Raw genomic sequence first — 25,434 nt, forward strand, 5'->3', positions numbered from 1 at the left:
GCGAAGTTGTCTACCTTTTTTCATGCATTTCAGAAAACCTAAATGTGATTCCCACCATCTAATGCTTTTGTTCCATCTGTAGGGGGCACTAGTGCACTTGTTGCTCTGAATCCACAAATCTAAATTAAGTCTTGTCCAGTACATAAGGGAAAGGAAATGGCAAGCAAAGTGCAGAAAGAGTGCGTGAGTGATTGCGCAATACGTGTGACAAGGTTGTGGTTTCTCCATAGTGACGTCATCTTGACATTGGGGTGGTGGTCACGGCTGCAGCGTGCAAAAAACGGCATAGGTCTGATTGACTTTTCTGATCAGGAGTATCTGAAGAACATGTAAAAAAATTTTCATGCATTTCAAAGAAAGTAATGCGGTGGACCTCCATACAAAATTGCAGTTTCTTCTGTAGGGGGCGCTATTGCAGCAATCGCCATTGTTTCTCCACTTATGGATTCAGTGTAGGTGTGTTCATAAATGATTCCATTTTGGGGCAGATCGGGCAAAGCACGTGCGATTGATGGCAGGAAAGAGGACAGAAATTTTTGGTCAAACGAACGCCAAATTCAGGGGCCTCGTGTGACAAGCCCGTAAAATTGAATACGAAGCCTTCGATAACTTTGGATGCCCCATGTCTCTAGATAATGCTGAGCCATTTTGGGTTTAGTGGGTCAAATGCCCTAGGAGAAGTTCGCGCAAATACGAGGTGTCCAACAGTGCAAAATTGGCAAAAACAGAATTTCAAGCCAAGCTAGCGGATTTCCTGTGGGAATGTGGACATGGGTGTCATTGACTTTTTTGATCGTGCTGGGGTAAAGAATGTTTGTCTCGAATTGCATGCATGTCTGAGAAAGTAAATTGTTGGCTCCCCATATAAACGCAACGCACATTTGCGGTGTGGTGGCGCGTGTGGCGTGCAAAATTGGGCATAGGTCTGATTGCCTTTTCTGACCAGGAGGATCTGAGGATTGTGTACAAAAATTTTCATGCATACCAGAGAAACTAATTTTGTGGACCCCCATACAAATTTTCATTTTGTTCTGTAGGGGGCGCTATGGCATCAATCGACGTGGTTTCTGCACTTATGGATTCAGTGTAGGTGTGTTCATAAATGATTCCATTTTGGGGCAGATCGGGCAAAGCATGTGCGATTGATGGCAGGAAAGAGGACCGGAATTATTGGTCAAACGAAGGCCAACTTCAGGGGCCTAGTGTGACAAGACAATTGAAATGAATACGAAGCCTTCGATAACTTTAGATGCCCTATGTCTCTAAATGATGCTGAGCCATTTTGGTGTTTGTGGGTCAAATGCTGTAGGAGAAGTTCGCGCAAATACAAGGTGAGCGAAATTGCTGACTCGGCAAAAGCCAAATTTCAAGTGAACCTGGTGGATTTCCTGTGGGTCATGCAGGGGTGCCTCAAGAGGATTTTTTGTTTGTCCTGACATGATCTATGTGTGACGAGAATTTCATGACTCTAGGGCAAACTTGAATTTGGCCTCTCCCATAGGGGCCCGAAAAATGAAATTTCCAGGGGGCGCAGTGTAGCCGTGTTTTTGAGTTAGTTTGTGGCGACATTAAAATACGTAATTTTTCGCCAGACCTGACCACCATGCAAAAAATGGTGACTTTTCGCGCATGTTCAGGGGGTGAAAATTGGGTTCAAAGAGAGAGAAAGTATAATAATAATAATAATAATAATAATAATAATAAAGAATAATGGAGAATTCGAGCAAAAACAATTAGGCGTTTTCCCAGTCACCCCGACGCATACCTTTTCGGAAACGTCTCGACCTGACCCACGTCCCTATGAGGTCGGGGGTCACTGGCGACCGCGTCCCATGCGACCGTGGGGATTTTAACGCATTTTGGGGTATGTGGCATAGTGAATCCAATAGGCTCCTCGCCGAGACTTCGTCGGCTCGGGCCTAATAATAATAAAGAATAATGGAGAATTCGAGCAAAAACAATTAGGCGTTTTCCCAGTCACCCCGACGCATACCTTTTCGGAAACGTCTCGTCCTGACCCACGTCCCTATGAGGTCAGGGGTCACTGGCGACCGCGTCCCATGCGACCGTGGGGATTTTAACGCATTTTGGGGTATGTGGCATAGTGAATCCAATAGGCTCCTCGCCGAGACTTCGTCGGCTCGGGCCTAATAATTAAAGCCGCAAGCGGCGTTTTACGGCCCTCGCTGCCTGCGCGACCGCCAAACCCAGCGCGAGCCGCCAGTGAGCCCCCGCGAACCCCCAGCGAGCCACCTACGAGCTCCGCAAATCTCCAGCCAGCCACCTGCAAGCCCCGCAAACCCCACTGCATGCCGCCTGAGAGCCGCTGCTCCTGCAACCTGCGACCTGCCTTCCCTGCGAACAACCTGCCCTGCAAACAGCCTGCAACCCACCTGCGAGCCACCTGAGATCCCCCTTCAAGCTGTCAGAGAGCCACCTGTTCTGCCAAATGTAATCCCCACTGGCAAAAGATGAAAATCTTGGCAAGGATGGACATGATAACACTGTTGAATCTATCTATTTCACTGTCGCGAAGTTGTCTACCTTTTTTCATGCATTTCAGAAAACCTAAATGTGATTCCCACCATCTAATGCTTTTGTTCCATCTGTAGGGGGCACTAGTGCACTTGTTGCTCTGAATCCACAAATCTAAATTAAGTCTTGTCCAGTACATAAGGGAAAGGAAATGGCAAGCAAAGTGCAGAAAGAGTGCGTGAGTGATTGTGCAATACGTGTGACAAGGTTGTGGTTTCTCCATAGTGACGTCATGTTGACATTGGGGTGGTGGTCACGGCTGCAGTGTGCAAAAAAGGGCATAGGTCTGATTGACTTTTCTGATCAGGAGTATCTGAAGAACATGTAAAAAAATTTTCATGCATTTCAAAGAAAGTAATGCGGTGGACCTCCATACAAAATTGCAGTTTCTTCTGTAGGGGGCGCTATTGCAGCAATCGCCATTGTTTCTCCACTTATGGATTCAGTGTAGGTGTGTTCATAAATGATTCCATTTTGGGGCAGATCGGGCAAAGCACGTGCGATTGATGGCAGGAAAGAGGACAGAAATTTTTGGTCAAACGAACGCCAAATTCAGGGGCCTCGTGTGACAAGCCCGTTGAATTGAATACGAAGCCTTCGATAACTTTGGATGCCCCATGTCTCTAGATAATGCTGAGCCATTTTGGGTTTAGTGGGTCAAATGCCCTAGGAGAAGTTCGCGCAAATATGAGGTGTCCAACAGTGCAAAATTGGCAAAAACAGAATTTCAAGCCAAGCTAGCGGATTTCCTGTAGGAATGTGGGCATGGGTCTCATTGACTTTTATGATCCTGCTGGGGTACAGAATGTCTGTCTCGAATTGCATGCATGTGTGAGAAAGTAAATTGTTGGCTCCCCATATAAACCCAACACACATTTGGGGTGTGGTGGCGCGTGTGGCGTGCAAAATTGGGCATAGGTCTGATTGCCTTTTCTGACCAGGAGGATCTGAGGATTGTGTACAAAAATTTTCATGCATGTCAGATAAACTAATTTTGTGGACCCCCATACAAATTTTCATTTTGTTCTGTAGGGGGCGCTATTGCAGCAATCGCCATTGTTTCTCCACTTATGGATTCAGTGTAGCTCTGTTCATAACTGATTCCATTTTGGGGCAGATCGGGCAAAGCATGTGCGATTGATGGCATGAAAGAGGACGGGAATTTTTGGTCAAACGAAGGCCAACTTCAGGGGCCTCGTGTGAAAAGAGCGTTGAATTGAATACGAAGCCTTTGATAACTTTAGATGCCCTATGTCTGTAGATGATGCGGAGCCATTTTGGTGATAGTGGGTCAAATGCTGTAGGAGAAGTTGTCTCAAATATGAGGTGAGCGAAATTGCTGACTCGGCAAAAGCCAAATTTCAAGTCAACCTGGTGGATTTCCTGTGGGTCATGCAGGGGTGCGTCAAGAGGATTTTTTGTTAGTCCTGACATGATCTATGTGTGACGAGAATTTCATGAATCTAGGGCAAACTTGAATTTGGCCTCTCCCATAGGGGCCCGAAAAATGAAATTTCCAGGGGGCGCAGTGTAGCCGTGTTTTTGAGTTAGTTTGTGGCGACATTAAAATACGTAATTTTTCGCCAGACCTGACCACCATGCAAAAAATGGTGACTTTTCGCGCATGTTCAGGGAGTCAAAATTGGGTTCAAAGAGAGAGAAAGTATAATAATAATAATAAAGAAAAATAATAATAATAATAATAAAGAATAATGGAGAATTCGAGCAAAAACAATTAGGCGTTTTCCCAGTCACCCCGACGCATACCTTTTCGGAAACGTCTCGACCTGACCCACGTCCCTATGAGGTCGGGGGTCACTGGCGACCGCGTCCCATGCGACCGTGGGGATTTTAACGCATTTTGGGGTATGTGGCATAGTGAATCCAATAGGCTCCTCGCCGAGACTTCGTCGGCTCGGGCCTAATAATAATAAAGAATAATGGAGAATTCGAGCAAAAACAATTAGGCGTTTTCCCAGTCACCCCGACGCATACCTTTTCGGAAACGTCTCGACCTGACCCACGTCCCTATGAGGTCAGGGGTCACTGGCGACCGCGTCCCATGCGACCGTGGGGATTTTAACGCATTTTGGGGTATGTGGCATAGTGAATCCAATAGGCTCCTCGCCGAGACTTCGTCGGCTCGGGCCTAACTATTAAAACATATCACTGCTCATTGCCTCTGGCTCTCTGGGGCTCTTGCCCTTTGGCTGTGGGGGCTCCGTCTAGGGTCTCCCTCTTTCCTCCTCTGGGCTGTGCGTGCAGATGTCATCGAGATGTGTGGCTGCAGGTCTCCTGACATCCAGGTGGGCTGTGGATGGCCCGGGTCCCCTGGGTCTCTAGATCCCAGGGGCGTGGTTGCGGCTTCTCACCATCATTATTGAGTATGTTTCATGAGACACACACATACATTAAAACATAACACAGCAAGACTGCATGTGTGTGTGTGTATATGTGCATGTATATATGTGTGTATGTGTATATATATATATATGTATATATATGTATACCTAGGTCTGTCCCCTTATTTGTTCTGTTTTATTCCCTCCTTTTTTTCTCTCTCTGTCACTCTTTCCTTCCTGCCTGTCAGACCTGGCAATCATATTTTGTGGACAATAAACAAAAAGAATGAATAGATAAAAGAAACAACCAATATTAACAAGAGTAGCCTATAGAGAACTTAAAGAGCTCTTCTTGTAAAAGCAAATATGTTTGGTACAGTAATGCTTTTGGATCATGATTTTATTTGCAAAAACTGCCAGATATAACAGACTAAAAAAAACAAACAAAAAAAAACAGTCCAGTACATGATGCTGAAATGAAGTCAACACTGTATTAAGTAGCACTTGAGTAAATGCACTTTGCAACTTCCCATTAATGCCCAGTCTAACATTTTTTCAAATTATGCATTTTCTCCTGCAAACTTTAGGAATACAAGTCCACACTTGACCAAACATTTCCAATGTAGGCCTATTATTGCTAAAACAGACCATATAAACCATAGAACATTTAGACATAAAAGACTTCCTTCTCATGTTGCACTTCCAATCAATCTGACTGCAAATGAGGAAGGCTGTTCCTGCATTTGACCATTTCAAGAGAAGTCTACAGACTTAAATACCTCCACATACAGAAAGGCCGTAAACAATCCTGTCGCCTGTCTTTTGGACCTCATCCTCTTTGGTGAGCAGCAGTCTTTAAGCTCATATATCACATATTCACCTTCAGACAAGTCATTATTCCCACTAATTCAGCGCTTTCAGATCACTGCAGAGGGAAGCTGAAAGAGGGATCACTTTGGGCTCCTCTGTCCTGCACGCCTGGAGATCTGCTGTTGATGTCACCTCTTATACACTGTGGTAGGTTAAAAGGCCAGTGGTGACCAACAACCGGACACTTGAGAACACAAAGAGGCACCAGTTTATTGCCTTTCCCAAGAGGTGCTGGCGTCACTGAAGCCTATAAAGGCAGAATTCCCACTGGGACCCCTACACCCACAGTCACCCTCCACCCCAGCCCTTACACCCCACTATTCTGCCAGGAGATTCCCCAGGACGTCTGAAGCATTTCCATGACTACAACCACTGACAGGATTGGGGGTGACTGTGTCAAGAGATGCAGCAAGAGGGAGGTCAGATGAGAGGGAGAGAAAAATGGAGGGGTGACAAGAAGACAGAAAGAGCTGCAGCTGATGCAGAATCGAGACCTTGAAAGTGAAAGCTCTCAAAGAAAGAACAAAGCAAAGAGCTACTGAACAGCACAAATATATATCACACAGGGACTTAACTGATGAGCACATTTCTCAGTCAATGACAACACATCTTCACATCGCCATCTTTATTTATCTTCTGTTATTTACAAAACCGTATAATACAGTGAATAACAACCACTGCTGTTCAATAAATTTATAGAATCTTTTGATATAAAATAAACATGCCAAAAAAAAAAAAAATAATCCCCCTAACAGCCTCTTCTTCTATTTGTAAAGTGCATCAGAATGATGAGGCCTCTCAACAAGAGGATGAACAATTCAATATTGTACCGAGTTCAGTGAGGACTGTAAGACAGCCAAGTTCGAGAACACAATGATCACTTAACAGAGAGGTCACAGTATTCACAACATTTGGACGCGTTCCTAAAACAAACAAACAAAACAAAACAAAAAAAAAAACCACAAACAAAAAAAATGTTTTGTTCCGTGCAAGAGACTGAAAGGGCTCGCCAAATTGCACTTCCGGCAGCACACTTGTACGTACTAGGCACTGAGTCGTGTTCACCTGGTAGCATTTTATTACCGTGACTTAAGCATCAACCTATTCTACAATTGAAGATGCAGTTTTGCTGTCCTGTTGCCTGCAAAGGACACAAATGGGTGTAAAAAGAGGTAGACTGTAGACAATCCACTATCATCATACTGGGTGAAACACAAGAGAAAGTATCCCTGATGCTCCCAATACATTGTCCTTTTGCATATGAAGAACTAAGCACTCAGGCTAAACATACATTTCACACAAGTCAAATTTTGATGAACTACAGTTGACGGAGAGCTGGGAATAGTCACAGAACTGTAAAGGCAGGAGAAGTCTGAGCAGGCATGTATTCTTTTCCATCACCTCCACAGTGGCTGAGCAGCAGCAGCAGCAGCGGTGGTGCCAGCACCTCGAGGAATTTTGGGGCCAGATATCCTTGAAGCGGTTGGGATTTTAGAGCTAGCAGGAGTGGGGCTTGTGCTTGTTGTCTTGGCGGTTTTATTTCGGGCTGCTGATATGACTGCTGTACGTATGGTCTTGGCTGTGGTGGATGATGGGCTGTGGGCAGTGCTAGGCTGGCAGGGAACCTGAGACTCAGAGTTTGGAGCGAGACGTTTGGAAACACGGAGAGGAGTCCCTCTGATGAAAGCTGGCTGGGTGCTGCCAGAGGCCTTCTCCGGTAGAGATCTGTCTGAAGTCCTGCGGGTCAGGGTGGCCTTCCCTGGAACCTGTGTCACACTTATAGTTCTCTCCCGCGTGCTATTACTTCGTTTCACCTCTGCCTGTACAACGGCTGCTCGAGAGATTGGAGACGAACGCATTGATGCACTACGAGGACTAGTCAGGCAGGTAGGGGTGGATGTGATTGTAGGGGACGGGCTTCCACTTGAAGGCTCGGTTTTAGAGCGCACTCTGGGAATGCCTGTGCTACTGGAAGGACCTGCACGTGATACAAGTCCCCTCTTGGCTCCAATGCCACTGCGCACAGGGATTTTCATGGTGCGAGTCTCTTCCTTTGATGGCGGAGACGGTGGAGTCGACCCCTCTCGAAGGTCAACCTCCCTTTCTTTCCTCCACTTGGAGCAGAGGCTTGGTAAGGGTCGTGGGAGTGGTGAGGCTGGGGGTGACAAGGCATCATAGGATCGAAGGCCTTTCACCAAGGTGTGGCATTCCAGCGTTTCACCGACACGGGAATATGCCCTTGCTGTTTCCCTCTCAGTACTTGGCAACTCAGGGTCCTCTTCTGGCTGTGACTGGCTAAACTCTGGTAGACTGGAGGGCATCCAATTCTCCTCCACAGGTGTGGACACCACGTCCGTGTGTGTCCGGTTCGTTAAAACTGCATCAGGCAAAGGAGTCACAGTACTTGCTTCAATGGAGGGTGTGTCTCTTGTCTGTGGTTGTGACTGGCCCTCCACTGGAGCTTTTACAGATGACTGTGATTTGGTCTCAGATCTTGAGTACCGCATGAGCCCAGCACTGTTGTCACTACATGACTGTATTCCACTTATATGAGTAGCCTGTTGTAACTCCTCATTGACACGAGAGTCGTCAGACTTGGAGTGAAGAGACCGATCACTGGCTATTACTGGCAGGCCAAAATTGTGCCTGTAAGTGGAAGTTCTGTTTTTAATACACTGGGTTGGTGCGCTATTCATAGCAGCAGAGTCTGTATAGGAACGGTTTACCAAAGCCATGTGTTCCTGTGAAAAATCCACTTCTTTTTCAATTCTCGTTGACTTGGATTGGCTTTGTCTCACATAAGAAATGTTCTCAGGTCCACGTTGTTTCACCACAGAGTCACTTTCATGCTGTGAACGACTAAACGTCGCTGCTTCCGTGCTCAAGTTTGTCTCTTGGCTGCGCTGACCCCTGCTCCCTCGGCCAAGGATGGGGCCTCGGTCAGTGGGGGAACATGTGCCATCAGTCTCTGGAGAGCTGCAGAGAGCAGCAGAGGTCTCATGGTCAGAAGAGCTGTTTGAGTGATAACTGGTTGATGTCGGGCTGCTGCCCAACTCAGGGAAGCTCTTGAACACTGCTGAGTTGTGTAGATGGGTGTCGTTGTGAGGGTATCTGCGGGAATCAGAGCTTCTAAGACTACGACGGCTCCAAGTGTAGCTTAGATTCCTCTCTAGAAGTTTTTCCAGCTCATCCTGGTTGTCCTGACTGGGAGGCTCTCTGGCAAGACTCATGCCTAGGTCTAGCCCAGTGCAAATGGCCAGAGAGCGCCGCTTTTCTGCCATCTCACGTTGACGTTCCAGACGTTTCTGCTCTTTCAATTCACGTTCTGCATTTTCCTATGAAAAAGAGAAGTTACTGAGGGATCTTTAGCATACAGCTGCAAGTCCTACAGTGCAATTTTTTATTGACAGCTTCTAACCTGGACTGCTCTTTGAAAGCGGTGGCAAAACAAATTAAAGACCCTGCAAGCCTCCTCTAGTTTAAAAGTGCTATCATCTTCACAGAAGAACTCAACCAGGGCCTGACTCGACATCCTCATACCCTCTACCTCATCCTCTGCCTCCTTCAGACGCTCCTCAGCCACCTGTACACACAGAAAGAAACATTGTAATTGGACAGATTCATTACCCTTCAATAAAAGCCCAGAATCTCAAATTTGAGGTAATCTGGTGTATTAAACTTCAAGTTGGAGAAATCAATGTGTTGAATACCTCAAGAAAAGGTTGTGTCTGCTTCTGAATCTCTGCCTCAGTCTGTACATTTGCCTTGAGGGCCACAACTCTGCATTTTAACTTGGCCAAGTCATCAAGCACAGACTCTTCACAAAACCTGCAAAGAAGGAGGGGATAAATACATGCTATTATTTTAAGAACTGCACAGAACCAGATGTGTAAAATGTATGTCTCAATGAAGGGTGCATAATTAAATACAGGAAATAAATGACTGCACTTGATCCAAAGCGTCTAGGAATTAGTCATAAAAAAGGCCTACTACGCTTTTTCTTATTTCCTGTCATATATATTCTTACAGTGATGGATGCTCATAATAAACATGGCCAAAATTTCAAATAATGAGGTCAGCACCTGTGCAAGTAATCCTTGTAACCCAGAAGTTATATACTGCAAGGCCCAGCATAAGATAAATAGGAATATTTTATAAACTGTGAGTCATGTAAAGCTACTGTAATAGAGAGCAGGAATAAAAACGTTTAGCTGGAAATGAGCACAACAGGTCCCCCTTTAAAAATACTGCAAGAACACAGGAGCATGGGTGCAGGAATTGAGATCCTCGTAGGGATAATGCATCCCTTAGCACCTTGCTGTAGTCAGTAAGAAATAAGAACATGGGCAAAACGTTCCAGCAGCTCAAATACTGGCTATCATAACCCACTTTCAATCAGGCAGCGTTTGCTGACAGCTGGGTGTTTTATTATTTTAGAAGAGTACTAGAGGTATTATAGTTAAGCAGGGCGTATATATTCTTTCAGACTAAACTGTAGGATCTGGTTGGGGAAAGAGAATGACCTGGAGGCGGAGCCAACATGACCTAGTTGGCTGGGAAATGACAGTAAACTCTGGTCCTTTTTCACAGCTTCCTGTGGAGACAAACACAAATGATTAATCAGCCATTGTTTCAAAGGAAGCAAAACATCATTTACCAATAGTGAGAATACCAGACGCAGTCTGGTTTGAGGATTTTCATCAACTATTCTTTTCTTAATGGTCTAACACGAGTTTTGTTGCAAATAACTGAGTCAACAATATGAACACCTTTTAAATGTAGAGGCCCAGCTTTTCAATATACAACCTCAATATAAAACCTTTTTATCACTCCTGGAAAATATTTTCCTCAGAACTGATTAGGTACTATGTTTTCTTCATCTAAATTTCAGATCTTACCATAGCAACAAAATGCAGCAAATTCATGCCTGGCTTGTTGGCTTTGGTGTCAGCCAGCTTCAATAGTGACGAAATTCGAAAGCCAGCAGCATTTCCCGCATATCCACCCTGAGAAGACGCACACACAAGGTCAAAATAACACACCCACACACACAAAACACATGACAACTTTAAACAAACAGTGATTCAAACCTAGGTGCGCAGTCTGAGTGTCGCCTCTGAACACAAACCCAGACCACTAGCCACTGGGTTACTGTAAACAGATAAAAGAATCTAATCTGCTAAGAGAAAATAAAATAAAGAAGCACTCACTGCATTCATATAGTTCCCTGCTTTGAGGACCAGGCGAAGGATGGAGTGTAATTCTGGGCAGCTCAGCAGTTCTAAGAGCGTGAAAGACAGATTTAATACTGCGCTTCAAGGCTGAAAGAATGTGAATGAGACTGACATGAAGGGCATGAAATGAGTCAGCAACTTTGTTCTGACAGTCAAATCGACTACTGGACTAAACCTTTACACACAAAAAAAAAAAAAAAAAGTTAGTAACAGCAGGTTTCTCCTAAATCTTAAAGTATTTAGCATCCAGAATAAATTAGCTCATTTGCATTCTGGCTGCTGGCATTTCCGCAAATACAAGCATTTAAAAGGGTAAAAGGGTCCCAGATCTTTATAGTGCTGGAGTACACGACTCCCTGCTGTTACTTTACCTCGGGCTGCCTCTCTCAGACATCTGGCTGCCACACACAGAGAGGTCACAGCAGGGTCAAACTCTTGCTGCAGGATCATGGCATCCAGACGAAGCCGAAAACTAGAGAAGGAGGAAACGGGGGAATAGACTGATCAATCGAGAGTGACGATTGATGACTAATGGCATCAGTCTGTTGGAATGTTTTTTGGTAAAAATTTTGGGTTAAGGAAGCAAGTACCTGGGAACTTCCACCAAAAGCAGCAGAAAAAGATCAGGCTCTCCAAGCCAGCTACGGTCCCCACTGAACTTCTTCAGGCGAGACTCCTGACAGAGAACAGATGCTGAGTAAAGTCTAAAGTCTGGGTAAAGCTGCGAACATGCCATTAATAGTCAGCTCCACTATCTTTTAGTGTGGTACTTGTCTGAAAACAGACCACATCACATGCAACATTGTGTAATGGCTAACTCTTGATCATCCTAAGCAGAGCCAGATGATGAGTTAGAGGAGGGAGGAGAGGAAGAAGCTAGTCACTGTTGCATTTGTGTGCCAGAAAAGGCGTTTTACCTCCTCATTGTCAGGCAGCAATTTGCAGAGCTCTGTGAGCTTCTCTGCTCCGTAACGGCCTCCAGCGCCCTGCCTGATATCCTCAACTATCTCCTTAGCCGGCCTGCGGAAACACAGAGACAATTTAGTATGACATCATTTGCCAAGCACTGGTCTTTTCAGCCTGAGTCAAGGTACAGCTACCAAAAAGAAATAAGCATAATCAGCTCTAGTTTTGCAATGATCACAGAATAAAAGAGGCTTATCCTGTTCTTATCAAAGTGTCACGGAGGGAGGGTCAACTGACGCCACACCGGCGTTCAAAGTGGCATAGCTACTGGGCAAATAAAAGGCATGCATGCACAGACGACTGAAGGATGACGGGGGTGAAAGACCAGAAAATGAGATGACTGGCTGTTTGACCTCTGACTTACTTTCTCTGAGTGATACATCTGTCCTCCATTTCAGCAGTTTTCCATTATCCTCTCCCACATTCCCCCCACAGCCCATCACACATACTCATACTACAGTTTGTAGCCTCTATCCTCAAACAAACTCACCCCATTCATAACTCAGCAGTCACATCCGAATCTTTGTCTCACACCAACGGGTAAAGGTCAAACAATGAAGATATCTAAAGCACCCCCCCCCCCCCCCCAAAAAAAAAGGACATCCACTTCTAAACATAAAGACCTTTTGTTAATTGCTCCCAACTAAACCCACTGAAAACAAATCACAGAAAGAGGCCGAATATAAATAAAAGGAGGAAATAATATTGAAGGGGCTACTCAGACACTGATAATACAAAAGTTGATTTTGTCTACACTCCACCCACATTTGAGCAGTAGCTCTGTCTTCAGACAGCAGGCAAATAAACCTCCAACAAGACAGCTGTTTGTGTACCAAAGAGGCTCTTTTCACATAATGGCTTCCCCTACATGTCTCAACAGATCTAGTTTAGAAAAGAAAGGGTTTTCAGTTGAGCCTTATGGAGACATGTCAACCTCTCAACTTAGCACGTTTCTCTCTTGCAATTCCAAGTATACAGAGTTCTAAGTAGATATCGTCGATTAGTTTCACTGCATTACATTTCAGATGTTAAACTGTATGTAAACGTGCTTACATGATTATAAAAGCCTCGCATTCCCTGCAAGAAGTGTAGCTTTGTTTGAGCCAAGCAAACATGCTAATCAGGCTTTTGCGGGACAGATGAATATGACAAGCCACCAGTGAGGTCTCTCTCTGCAGGGGGGTAGCTTTAAGATTAGACACTCTTTAAGGGCATCAGCAGGTGCTGACTGACTCCTGAGGCTAAAGCCGGCCACTTATTTACCACCCTCCTCCAAGAGCCAGCCCAGCTGTTCAGGGTGCACCGTCCACTGCAATATACTCCGTCTCCTCCCTGACACCAGACATCCTCTCTCCTGATGAGCCTTCACACTTTAACACTGACACCTGTCTGCCTTTGACATATGGCCACACTCTCCAGTTTAACTCAAGTCAAAGTGTTCCCCTGGGCACAGTTTTATGCATCCCAGTTCAAACAGCATTCGGTACTGGTGACAGCTTGATCAAATGCAGACGAGAAACACTGCTGTTGTTGCTGCAACTAAAAATCCTCATTCGTGCAATTGCAATTACTTTCTCAGTTACTGTTAAACCTTTGAGATGTCAGCACATTGTAAAAAAAAATAAATACTCACGTGCTTTGCAATAAAATGGCAAATGACTTGTCGAACTAACAGCCCAAACCCCCAAAGATATTCAGTCTAAAGTGATATGAAATAGAAAAATTTACAACCCCCTCATCTTTGATACAAAGTATGTGGGACAACCAACAATCTGAGGTGCCTCAGTAATGTCACATGGTTGGTCCATTGACCAAAAACATTAGGCAGTCTGCCAGAAGTTATTTTTAAATGCTTATCTAGTTTTTGATTCACAAGAAAATCTCCTGAATTAGATCATTTCTGTTCTTGACTGCTATAAACAAGTTGATTCCTGCATCAGGCAGAGCTTATGTCATCTACTTGAACTGAAAGAATGCTAATACCTAAGTGGCATTAAGAGATATGGACATATTACTCCTGTACTTGCCAAACTACACAGACTGCCTGTTAACATCCACTTTGCTTTTAAAATGATCACTTTGAATTTAAAAGCAATTAAAGGCCAAATTAACCCCTAATGTCAAACTGTCTGCCTGTTGAGATTAGACTAACCATATCATTTGAGTCCCTTCAACCTTAAAATATCTTTAATCACAAAGGCTTTTATGAATGTTTGCTCTGTAGCGGTGTTCTGTGGTCCTTATCGTCTTTGCTTTTGACCCTTTTTGTTTTATTCATAAGTGGTTCTTTCACAACTTCCTTCCCATTAGTTCATTTTCTCTTTGCTCTTTTTAAACAAAAAAAAAATAATTTCTGTGAACCAATTGAAACATTTTAGTTGTGAGAATAGTTTTTTTTTAAGCTTACATCTTGAACTGGCGTAGAAATATTCCAATGTTCATACTGCGCTTGGAGTCCAATAGGGAGATCTGTACATAAAGAAAGGACACATGTGAGAGCAAGAAAACAGAAAAATGTGTAAAAATCTCTCTGCATCCACATGATCTGACCTCTTCTGAGCTATCCTGAGGGGATCTGCAGCGCAGCAGTGCAGAACGCCGCCTCAGGGTGCTGGTTCGGTCCTGAGGCTTACTGTCCTTCTGACCGAACAGCTCATCCAGAGAATGGAGGTCTATGGGGAACTCCTCTTCATCTGGGGCCGCCCCGCTCCACACGCTCTTTCTGCCCTCCACCTTCTCTTTGGGGATGCGCTCCCAGTTCAGCTTCCTCAGCCGGCTCCGACGAGCGCTATCCGCACGGCTCAAAGGTGAGGAGGAGGAAGAGGAAGGTGTGGGTGGAGGTGGTGGGGGAGGAGGCGGGGGTGGAGGTGCTAGGGGAGGCGGTGGAGGAGCGACCAGCGCCGCACGCGACTCCATGGCTGTCACTTCCACAGCGTCAGGAAGGGGAGGCTGTGTTCCATGAAAGGCACGAGATTCCTTGACGGCCACTGTCAGGTTGATGTGCATAGAGGCAGGCTGGTTGTTGGAGGGGAGGGAGGGGGCGACCGCAGGGGAACGAGATCAGCTCAGTCCGTCTTTTTTTCCAGTGAGCTCTCGTTCAAGGCTCAAGCAAGAACCACAGTCTAGGAAACAAAGCAACAAAAGAAAAAAAATCTTATCTCATACATTATGAGTACAGAAAAAGTCAGTGTAACTCTAGAGTTTTGCAACAGGAAACCAGTCAGTCAGCTTCCAATGAGGCCAGTGCGCTCCCATGATTTCAGAGCACTGACTGCTCTTATAACTAGTTGAAGCTAAAAATCTAACAGAGTTCAACTTTCAGTGGAAGTTCAAGGGATTTGGGGGAAAGTACTAGCTAGCTAAGATGAGCTCTACCCCTCTGCGAGCTGTTTAAACAGCTTGTCCCATCCTGTTCAGTTTCACCTCACTGAATGTACACACACACACACACCTCAGCCATGCCTTTTCTCCTTCTAATTAGAAAATATGGAGACACCACCAGCAAGGTAAAAACGCACAGTAAACCACAAAGCTTAGAAATAAAGGGTCTGCGAGCTTCTTACGTATTCCTTCTTCGTTTTGGGGAGGGCAGCATCTTAAAGTGGGTTGTACACGCTTGCACCAGCAGGTTTTTAAGCAGGATTAGTAATGCAATTGGGAATGACTCAGAGGTTTCAAGAGTCAGAGTCAAGGGAAACGCTTTCATCTTTACACGGCTTTGGATTTGGGAGGAAAAAAAAATCCTCTCGCTCTTTCTCGCGTTCTCTACACGAATCATAACGTTTGGCAAACTTTTTTTTTTTTTCACGGATGCGCTTGATTTGCAGTCTGTTCCCCTGAATGCCGCGCGGGCGCGCTGCACAAACCAGTAATCTCAGCCTCCATCATTTAATGAGATATGTATCTTGACAAGCTAAAATATCATTTGACAAATCGTGTTGCCTAAGAGCGTGTGGGAGGATGAAAGATTATTTGGAATGTGAGTTTTCCCGACACCAACGTAATAACATCAGCTACTTTTTTTTTTCCAAGAGAAGAAGCTTTAAAAAAAAAAGAAAGTTTTAAACAGTTTAAAAAGCTTCAAAAAGTTTTTCCTGTTGGCATTTAGTTAATTATTTTTTATAACCTGGTATTTTATCTCGGTTGCATTTACCTTGACCGAACTTAAGAAACAGACATCCAATTCAGGCTGCCAAACATTGTCCCAGTCATTTGTCGCGTCTGATTCTGGTCCTAATCAGGTTTACTTACCTGCACTTTAAGGTCACACTTTTCCAGTGAGGTAAGTCCAAAAACTCCAACAAGCGCCACAACTAGAAGCATTTATGCGGTCAATATATTTTTGTTCTGTCGCCTTTGTCCCTCTGACTTGTGCCGCTCCACTCGCTGCGGTCCTCTTGTCTTTCCAAACTTGCAGGGAAACTTCTACACTGCACACCGTGAACGCGCAGGCGCGCCCCCACACACTGATATGCCTTTATTGTATCCTCCCAGTTTTCCCATGGGCGGATTTAGGGTTTTTCAGATTGGCGCAAACGCTTTATTAGATCAACTTTAATCCACTTCTAGATTTTACAGATGCTGTAATCGCGCTCAATTTATGAAATGTTTACAATTTTGGAAACGATTCAATAAGGGTGTTAATATCTTAAAATCATTAACTCAAAGCCTTAACCTCATATATCACTTTAATCTTTCTTTTATTGTACTTAATACCTCAGTGGTTTTGTTTGCAAAGTCTGCATACGATTGCACATGGCAGCTTGTATCATGGCAGAAGCTCTGCAGATAACTTGATAAGTATCTGTTTCAGAAAAGTCATTAATGTGGGCAGGACTCTGATCTGGGATTTGTGTGGAAGGCCTTGATCATGCTTTGAGAAAGCTTTTTAGAGCCTGAGATTGGGACCAAATGTCTATCAGACATGGGAAATTACGTCTGTATCTCTTCCCTGAAGCACAAATGAAGCATATAAGTGAAAGCCAAGAGGCTCGATGTCCCTCTAGTGTGGTGAAATGACCCAGGTGCTTGGATGTAGACTCATAACGCCGACCTTTCATCTGAGGTGCTGGAGCACCCTGGCCCATGTCACCTGGTGATCCTGAGTCCGGCTCAGGTAGCCCCTTTCAGAGGCCATGCTGACAGGCAGCCTTCATCACTTCAGGGGCTGCAGTAATTAGGAGGTTACGACCCTAAGGATCTGTCTATTGTTGTGCCTGAGCGTCAGAGCGTGTTGTAGTGTACCGTGCCAGAATAAATCTCTCTCAGGAAACTTCACTTTCCATTCAATCACTCACTTGTCAGAGTACAGTGTATTTCTCAGAATACAAGGAAATGCCACTGTTGAGAGACAGCAGCTTTATAGTCCATAAAGAGCCTGAACAATCCTGCACAATTCCACATATTATGCCAGCATTCATGCAAAACAGTCACTGTGACTGAATAGAAAGGAGTTAACTTGGCATCCCTCACATGCTTCACCATCGCAAGGAGACAAAACAGCGTGTGATGTGTACAGGCCCACTCCCAGCCGGTCCTCTTTGCATAACAGTGAGCTTCGAAGCCCATGCTTCTCTTGACCCATTCTTCAGCGAATCAATGTGCACGTTCATGTGCAACATTTGTATGTGGGCCTGCGTAAGTAATCAGCGCATTCAAGTAAACCAACACTTTGTAACATACAAAGTGCGGAAAAGAAGTGTTTTTCTTTCTCTGATGTCTTTCTGCTACTTTACTCTGAATGGAAAAATGAGGACTTACACATGAGAACCCAGTGCCAACTACCCTGTCGCTCAGCCTTTAGTTTAGTGGGGTTAGCCCTTCACCATCTCTCCCTCTTAATCTCACTTTGAAGTCTCAGAGGGGTTATGTAAAGGTGAAGGCTTTTAGCTGCCCTCTCTCTCACTATATATACTATAGTTTTCATCTATATTATAGATGAAGGGTTGACAGCAAACCTAAATAATGAGAGGTGCCCACACGGTGATAAAAGCACACAAAAATGTTTTACAGTACTTTAGGAATGGTGATTACTCTCTAAATAGACCTCTGCTGCAGTTTTTCACACTTCAGAAATGAATCCGGATGTCAAGAAATCAATACAATAGATCCCTGCCCCCTACCCCGAAATGCCCTATTTATTAAGTGTGCAAAAGTGGCAGTAAAACTATTCCATGTGAAACCATTGATATCACTGTATGGGGGCTCAGTGTTATTCTGCCTCTGGTGAGTCTGGTCTCCCTCCTGGGGTCTTGGCAATTTCCATGGTGAAGTAAATAGGTCAGTGTGACTGTGGCTCTGCGGGAGTATTAAACACATGCGCAGACATAGCGTGCGCATTCGCGCATGAGAAAACTGCATGTGAATACACACACCTGGGTTGGAGCCCACTCGGTTTGGGGAGGTAGTTCTAATCAAACCCAGCTTCCTTAGATCTTTCTTGGTTTTCCAGCTGCACTCAGATCACGTGCAGTTACCCACAAAGGCCTGACCGCAGTCTCTGGCTTTGGTCAGTCCGCTTGATAAGGAGAGACAGCAAAAGACCGACAACACAGATATGCTCTAAGTGTCTTATCCCCCTCTTTCTTAATTCTTTCTCACACAAGTTCACATGTAAACTGACATGAACTCATACATTAAATTACTGTTTCATGCATGAGAACTTAGACGGTATTCATCCCCACTTGTAGATAATAGCAGAAGACACAAAGAGAGGCTCACTCACGCTTCTGGACAATGTAACTTTAAGGGTTCACAGACAGGCCATTAGACAATCATACAAACATCATGGAGACAGAAAGAAAAGAGGCTGTGTAAGTCAAGGTTGTGAGGAAAGGAAAACATACAATGAAGAGCAATCTGTGGAAGCTTTCACTTTTTTTGTTGGAGTTTTCCTCTTTTTGCCAAAGCAAGCACATCTGTATTTTACTCTGATCATTGATTTGAAAATAATTTTTACTATGTGCATTTGCAGCATTAGCTAGAAATCCTGTGAACTGACTGCGAGAGGAGACAAGTGGTGTGACTGAACCCCGGACCTCCCTTTGTTAGACTGTGCACACTGGATGCTTTACTGTGTTTACCAAGCCGTCTACTAGTGCAGCATTTTCAGCACTGGGTGGATAAAGCTTGTGGATGTGCTTGTGTGTGTATTTAAATTCAACTCAGCAGGTTGAAAGGGAAAGAGAGACTAGGTGCTTATGGTCAGTTGTCCTTGCGGGTGTGCGGGGAAGGAGGTCAACTTTGTTAGTCTTTGCACATCTGGCCACTAGAGCCACTTCCGACTCCAATTAGGATTTCCTGAGACTCAATAAAGGGGATTATTAGCCTGAAAAAGCACTCGGACTGCCTCTCCCACCCTCCATCGCCTTCCTGTCCCAGCTGCTATGGTCATTACACTAGTCAGAAGTACAGTCGCACTCCAGTAACAGTTTACAATGGCACGGTGACATACAGGGACATGGACAAATCAGTCCTTTTCTTCCCCTTCTTTTCTTCTTATCGTTCTTTCTTTTTTATGGGATGTAATAAGACTTTTATATTTGATCCCTGGTTTACAGTGTTCTTCTGTATAAAACAAGTCAAGCGCTTCATAAATGTCATTGAAGGGATGGAAAATAAATTTCTCCCTAACTGGTTTATGAGAGACCCGCAAGAGTCTGGATACACTAAGCTGTGGTCAGGCACAAAGCCCTGCAGCAGAGTGCAGGGGAGCTGGGATGCATTGATAGGGGGTCCTTAGCAGCTGCTTGTGTGGCAAGAGTGATCACACAGTTAATATTCAAAGGGCTGAGCCTGTCGTAAAGAAGCCACTAAATAGAGGTTGACAAAGCGCGTCGCACAAACAAAGGCTTCGCCCTAAGTAGGCTGGGTATATAGCATGAAGAGCAATGAACGGATGGGTTTTGCTGGGGTGGTCATGTATGGAGTCTATAGTGAGTTTCAAAGCAGGGCCTCCTGCTCTTCATCTCCCACCATCACAGTTAACTCCAAACATAATGCCCTGACTTTAATTATTATTATTATTTTGTGGAGGAGTAAATTAATTGCATTTTGTCTGTTTGTGCGTTGTGCTCTTTTACTTTACTTTGCCCTTTTTACAATTTTGCATACATTCAGACAAATTCTACATTATTTTCCTTTGATTTCCATGTTTTTTTAGTATTGGTTGTAATATGTACGTGCATGACGTGGCGTAAAGCCTGCAAATTCTTTTCTGCATCACCACACGCATAAACCATGCACGTACGCAAATATACACACAGACAGTCACTTCAACTATCCAAACCTAATTATTCACCCCTGCCTCTCTGTGCCAACTAGTGATGTCACCCATAGGGAGACAGTGGGACTGTTGGCTCAGTGCCTGAGGGTGGCCATGCTAGAGGAGAGGAGAGGAGAGGAGAGGAGAGGAGAGGAGAGGAGAGGAGAGGAGAGGAGAGGATGGACCCCAAGAGTTTGGCTAGGCCTTGTGTTGGTGTTGCAGGGATTAACCAGCCGGCTTTGCTGCTGAACCCACAGAACCCAGCCTCCTACTTTCTGCTTCTTCGCTGTTTCAAAAAGACATTTAACCAGCACATTTAAAGGCTGAAAAGAAAACATGGAGGAGCTATGAGGGCCGGGTCCCAAGGGGACTCCCTCTGGGATTAACCTAGCTGCTACTCTGTTCCCATCATTTCAACTTGCATTCACTGGGCCTGTACTGAAGCCTATTCATCCCGACTAGATTGTTGCATAACAATGCATCCTGCCTTTTCCTGCAGCACTGGAGTTGTTAGTAAAATAAGGGACCCTTGGGCCCCAGAACCACTGAGCCAAAGCCCAGTTTCTTGTGTTGTGGGGGAACCTTTGGAGGCCGGAGTTGTTGTGTGAGTGACTGGACATTTGGGGCACACGTCATAAGGGAGGGAGGTTTAATGAGTGGCATACTAATTGTGCAGTCGCTTAAAGAAATTGCTCATCATTTCAGGGAACTCACTGACTTGCTTTCTAGTTAGATTATAAGATTGATACCACTGTGCATATCATTAGAGACAGGTTCAGGAGCTCAGACAGCCAGAATGAGCTTGTATGCTCGCTGCTACTTTGTGTCAAAAAGAGCCAATTGAGGTGATTTGTGGACCAGATTAGTGCAATTCTGGGTTCCTTCCAACAGGAAACAGATGAGAAATAGGCCTGAATAATAAAATAACAATGCATATTTATTGTACAGATTAAACAAACAAGATTTAATCAGTAGGATTTAGAGGTGATTTAGAGGAGATTGGGGGCATACTTTCCTATTTTCAGACAGAGGTAGATTAGCTGTTGCCCCTGTTTTATGGTTCTAGTCTTATGCCACTGTTGGCATTAGGTTTGAAACCTTTTGTGATGACCAACGAGCGGCTCTGAATGTGAATTCACACGCTCATTGGCTAAAGACTTATCAATCACATGCTGTTAGCCAACGAGCATACCTGGATGATTCTCCTTTTTGAAACCGAGAATGGCCAAAATTTACAAAATGGATTTAATGTTTTATTCAATATGAACTAAAATGTGTGACTGAGCCCATTAACTCATCCGGTAAGTGTTTACAGGGGTCAGGGCAGAGGGCCGTTTTCCTGTAGACTTCTGTGGGAGTGGAAGCCTGCATGTGTGTGAAGCAGCCCGTTAACAAAACTTGCTAGTTTTAGATGGTAACGTTTGCCAAAATGTCAGACTATTCCTTCAAGAACTGGCGACAGCATTAAGTTCTCTCTGACATGAGGGCCTGGCTCATCTGGTCATTTTAACCCTGGTAAAAGCTGCCATTATCAAGTTCAGTAGTAGTTAATTTTGCTTTTAAAACAACAAGATGATCTCACATCCATTAGTGGGGAGGAACCGAATAAGAGAGAAATGACTTGATGTGGGTCAGATTAATGGGACAGCAGCATGGGGTTTTTCTGCTCTTTGGAAATCACGTGCAGACCCTCTCTCCCTTCCTTCCTCTCGCTCTCTCTAACACATGGAGATCTGGCATGTTTGGCAGCAGTAGAAAAGAAAGCAAACAAAGGGATGAGTGACCAATGCAGTGGCGATGGCCAGCTGAGTTATTTGGTCAAAACCCAGTAAAATGGAAGGGCAGACTGTTGCTAGGCTGTGTTGTGAGAAAGAGAGAGCACTCTGGCTGAGCTCATTGAAAAGAACCAGCCCTCTGTTTACTCACGCAGATATACCACTTTGGAAGCACTGCGATTACCACCAATTAGTATTATTACCCACTATTACCTCTTATCACTGTCTTTGAGCCTTCATTAGCCACTCAACCTGCTGAAGGAGATCTAAAGGCCTTAAAAAGGGTAGGAGGGAACCTAAACTGTAGTGAGTGATGGGTGGAACAGTAACACTTTACACTGAAAGTTACTATTAAGTATCTGGAAATGCATGGCCCCTTTGCTGGAAAGTGACTGTTTTTGTAGTTACATAACTTCCATTGTTAGGGCTCATTCAAACACCCTACACACCCTTTTCAAACTGCTGCCTATATTCCCCAATTCAAACAGCTTGGTTTGTATTGATGTGTTTGTGCACTCTGTACTTGACTTTACTGCTTTAGAAAATGTGAAAGTGGTTCGGTTTAATATATTGTCGAATCAAAGGCCTGAACAGGGTGTCAGCAGAAAGGTCTCTCTGTCCTTGACAAACAAAGGCATACACACCAAACCACATGAAACTCACTCCTGTGTAATATTTGCACACTTCTGACTGCAGTGGATTATAAACATAAATAGTCACAACTTTAGGATTCAGAGGGAGATACTATGCACGAGGGTGATATTAATTTTAAAAGTAGACAGCCTTGCCTTTTGTCCACTCATGGAATATGAACGCCCTTGTTTCATTATGACATAAGGTGCTTTCCAATAGCCAGTTACGGTGTGGCATAGAAATTCCCTGTTATCCAAAAGCATTTTCCATGATGATGAACACTGTTGTTTTCCTTGAATCCATTCCCCATATAGAATATAGCAGCTTATGGATTTTATGGTTTTAAGCAATTCAGAAAAATATGGAATAGCATCCATGTCCCTACAGGAAAATACTGCAGTGAATAATTGATGCTGTACCTCATAAAAAAAGAGAGAGAGAATGCCTGAAATGACTGAAATCAGTTGAAGGTATCAGCTGTAAATCACCACTGTGTACACAAGAAAAGGTTAGAAAAACAGATCCATGTATTGCTCATGTGTACACGGCAGGGGCCTCTCTGCGTGTTGTGAAAACCCAGAGTAGGGCTCCAAAGTAAGAAAGACTCAAAGGATTATCCCGGGCTTGCCCTAAACAAGATATAGGAAAAAAGGCTGAAGCAAAACAGAGGGGTTGGGGAGGGGATACATTAAAATATGTGTGTTGAATCCCTAGAGGCCAATGTCTTGTTTGAAGAGCCCTGAGATTAAGGTCAGAGGTTACAGGTTAGGTTCAGAGGTTATCAGCGACTGTTTGGGGTTAACTACAACTGTCTGAGTAGAAGAACACTCCATGGTTAAAGTGATTAACCCACTAAAGGTATTCGGGGTAAAAAAGCTGGAGTGCAGGTCCATATCAACCGAACAGACATAAACAGAGCATATTCTATATACCAGCAGGCTCACTGGGGATTGCATCCCCGGTCTCTCTGGGTGTGGCTGAATTTAGAGCTGGCACGTGAGAGGAAATCAGTGGGGAGTAGAGGTGTTGAACCCTATCATCCTGTTGTTTCTGGTCACACCTGCCTGTTGGTCCTAAAGAGTGAAAAGAATCAACAGGCATGCTGTGTGTCTGTATTGAGACCAGTGAAAAGTAGCAGAGAGGAACCTTTTTTATTATAGCGTGTAACCAAAATAGGACATTGAAGTAACTCATTTTGGACTTGCCTGAGCACTTTGCAGAGTCCATACAGCTACAACAGATACAGAAATCCAGACAGACTCACACTTATGTGAACAATGATGGCAAAGCTGTTATTTAACGCCTCCCTCATTCAGCTGGGGGATTCACCAGAGTGCTTTCCTAATGGTCTCCCAACTGTGACCCAAGCAAAAGGTATAGAGGAGGAGGAGAGGAGGATGTCTGAGAGGGAGGGAAGAGTGAGGCAATAACTTTAGAGACAGCTTGATTCTTCTCTTTGGCATCACTCCAAACATGTTTTTTTTTTCTTTTCTTTTGCTCTTTGTTTCAGTTTGTTGGAAAAGTCTGGATGATGTACACATTGCACTTGAATGGAGCTCAAGTTTGTTGTCAGATGGCCTTTTTCAGTACAGCAGCCGCTACACATTACACTCCATTCACAGCAAATCTGTCCTTGTAAAACATCCCTCTTAGCTTGGACTTGGCATCATCATTGTTTTTGTCCTTACTGTGAGCCCCACAGCTAATTCTGTGTATCACAGCCTGATCTCTGTCATCCCCAGTAACCCAGTGAGGAGATGCATCTGAAACATGGCAGCTATAATACCCACTTCTTGCTGGCGCTGTGATCACATATGAACAAAGCATGCCTGATTACATCCATACAGTGGGGCACAGTGACAACATGGGCATCAGAGTAGAGGAGGGTGCCTCTATATGGCACATCAAAGCTGTAGGAGTCAGGGCACAGATCTGGGCATGAAGTGGCTCTTTTAATATGTGGGCTCTTTGAACCATGACTGACATGTAAATTGCTTTGCAGTGCAGTTTGCTGGGCCCTCACAGATCTCCCCAACACGTCCTCATATCTAAATCACCAAATAGGTTGATTGCCACTGACTGATATATAGATCTACTGTATGTGTCTGCAGAAACAACATGTATGTGTGTTTGCAGTGTTAACACTTCTAAGAGAGACCGGCAAATCCTGTATTTAGAAGTGGTTTGAGGGCTTTTAGGCCTAGCTCACTTACTATTACTTTTGCCTTCAGGCAGATTTTTGATTTGCCTAACCAAATTGGTTAATTTATGAAAAAAAATGATTTGGGTTAAACAGACTCCCTTAGAACACTAACTTCTCTACCTGGCTAACATGTGATGAGTTCTGCCCTCGCGCCTTTCAGAAAAGGACAATATTTTACATACATTTACCAACCTAATGCTCTTCAACAATCGTCCACCATGTTGTTTTTCAGGGTCAGGCTGGCTCTCACACAGAGAATTATGGGGGACTTTGATTTTTACCGATCAAAGTAAGCTGTATAGAGGATGAGGCTTACACGAGGAATTGAAATGACGTGTTTGAGTCTCAGCTTTAAAGCTTTAATTCTTGGCCAGTTTTCCCACCAGGTGCTCTTGGGTGGGGGTGCAGTACACAGTATTCCAGGCGACATAATAACACAGTGCTCCCATAAACATAACAGATAAGCTAAGGGTACTTATTAAAGTAGTCTGTTGTTCTCCCAGAGTCCGTCTTAAACAAATGCACACGTGCAATGGTGACATAACTACAAAGCTGTTTTTTTTTTGTTATTTCGTTTGTGAGAGCAAGCTGAAAAATCATATGATTTACACAT

At 44.3% G+C, this 25,434-nt stretch overlaps 1 protein-coding gene across 1 annotated transcript; it reads right to left on the minus strand.

Moving 5' to 3' along the window:
* Positions 1–6,357: 6,357 nt before the first annotated feature.
* Positions 6,358–16,341, minus strand: fhdc2 (FH2 domain containing 2). Its single transcript, XM_030738729.1, has 12 exons — positions 16,199–16,341; positions 14,498–15,069; positions 14,355–14,416; positions 11,899–12,001; positions 11,572–11,657; positions 11,353–11,453; positions 10,958–11,028; positions 10,646–10,753; positions 10,271–10,341; positions 9,458–9,575; positions 9,166–9,330; positions 6,358–9,082 (listed from the first exon to the last, which is right to left on the minus strand). The coding sequence occupies exons 2-12, from the start codon at positions 14,951–14,953 to the stop codon at positions 7,145–7,147; spliced, it is 3,279 nt and encodes a 1,092-aa protein (XP_030594589.1). The 5' UTR covers positions 14,954–15,069; positions 16,199–16,341; the 3' UTR covers positions 6,358–7,144.
* Positions 16,342–25,434: the final 9,093 nt, after the last annotated feature.

Source organism: Archocentrus centrarchus, chromosome 10, assembly GCF_007364275.1.
Source record: "Archocentrus centrarchus isolate MPI-CPG fArcCen1 chromosome 10, fArcCen1, whole genome shotgun sequence".
NCBI lineage: Eukaryota > Metazoa > Chordata > Actinopteri > Cichliformes > Cichlidae > Archocentrus > Archocentrus centrarchus.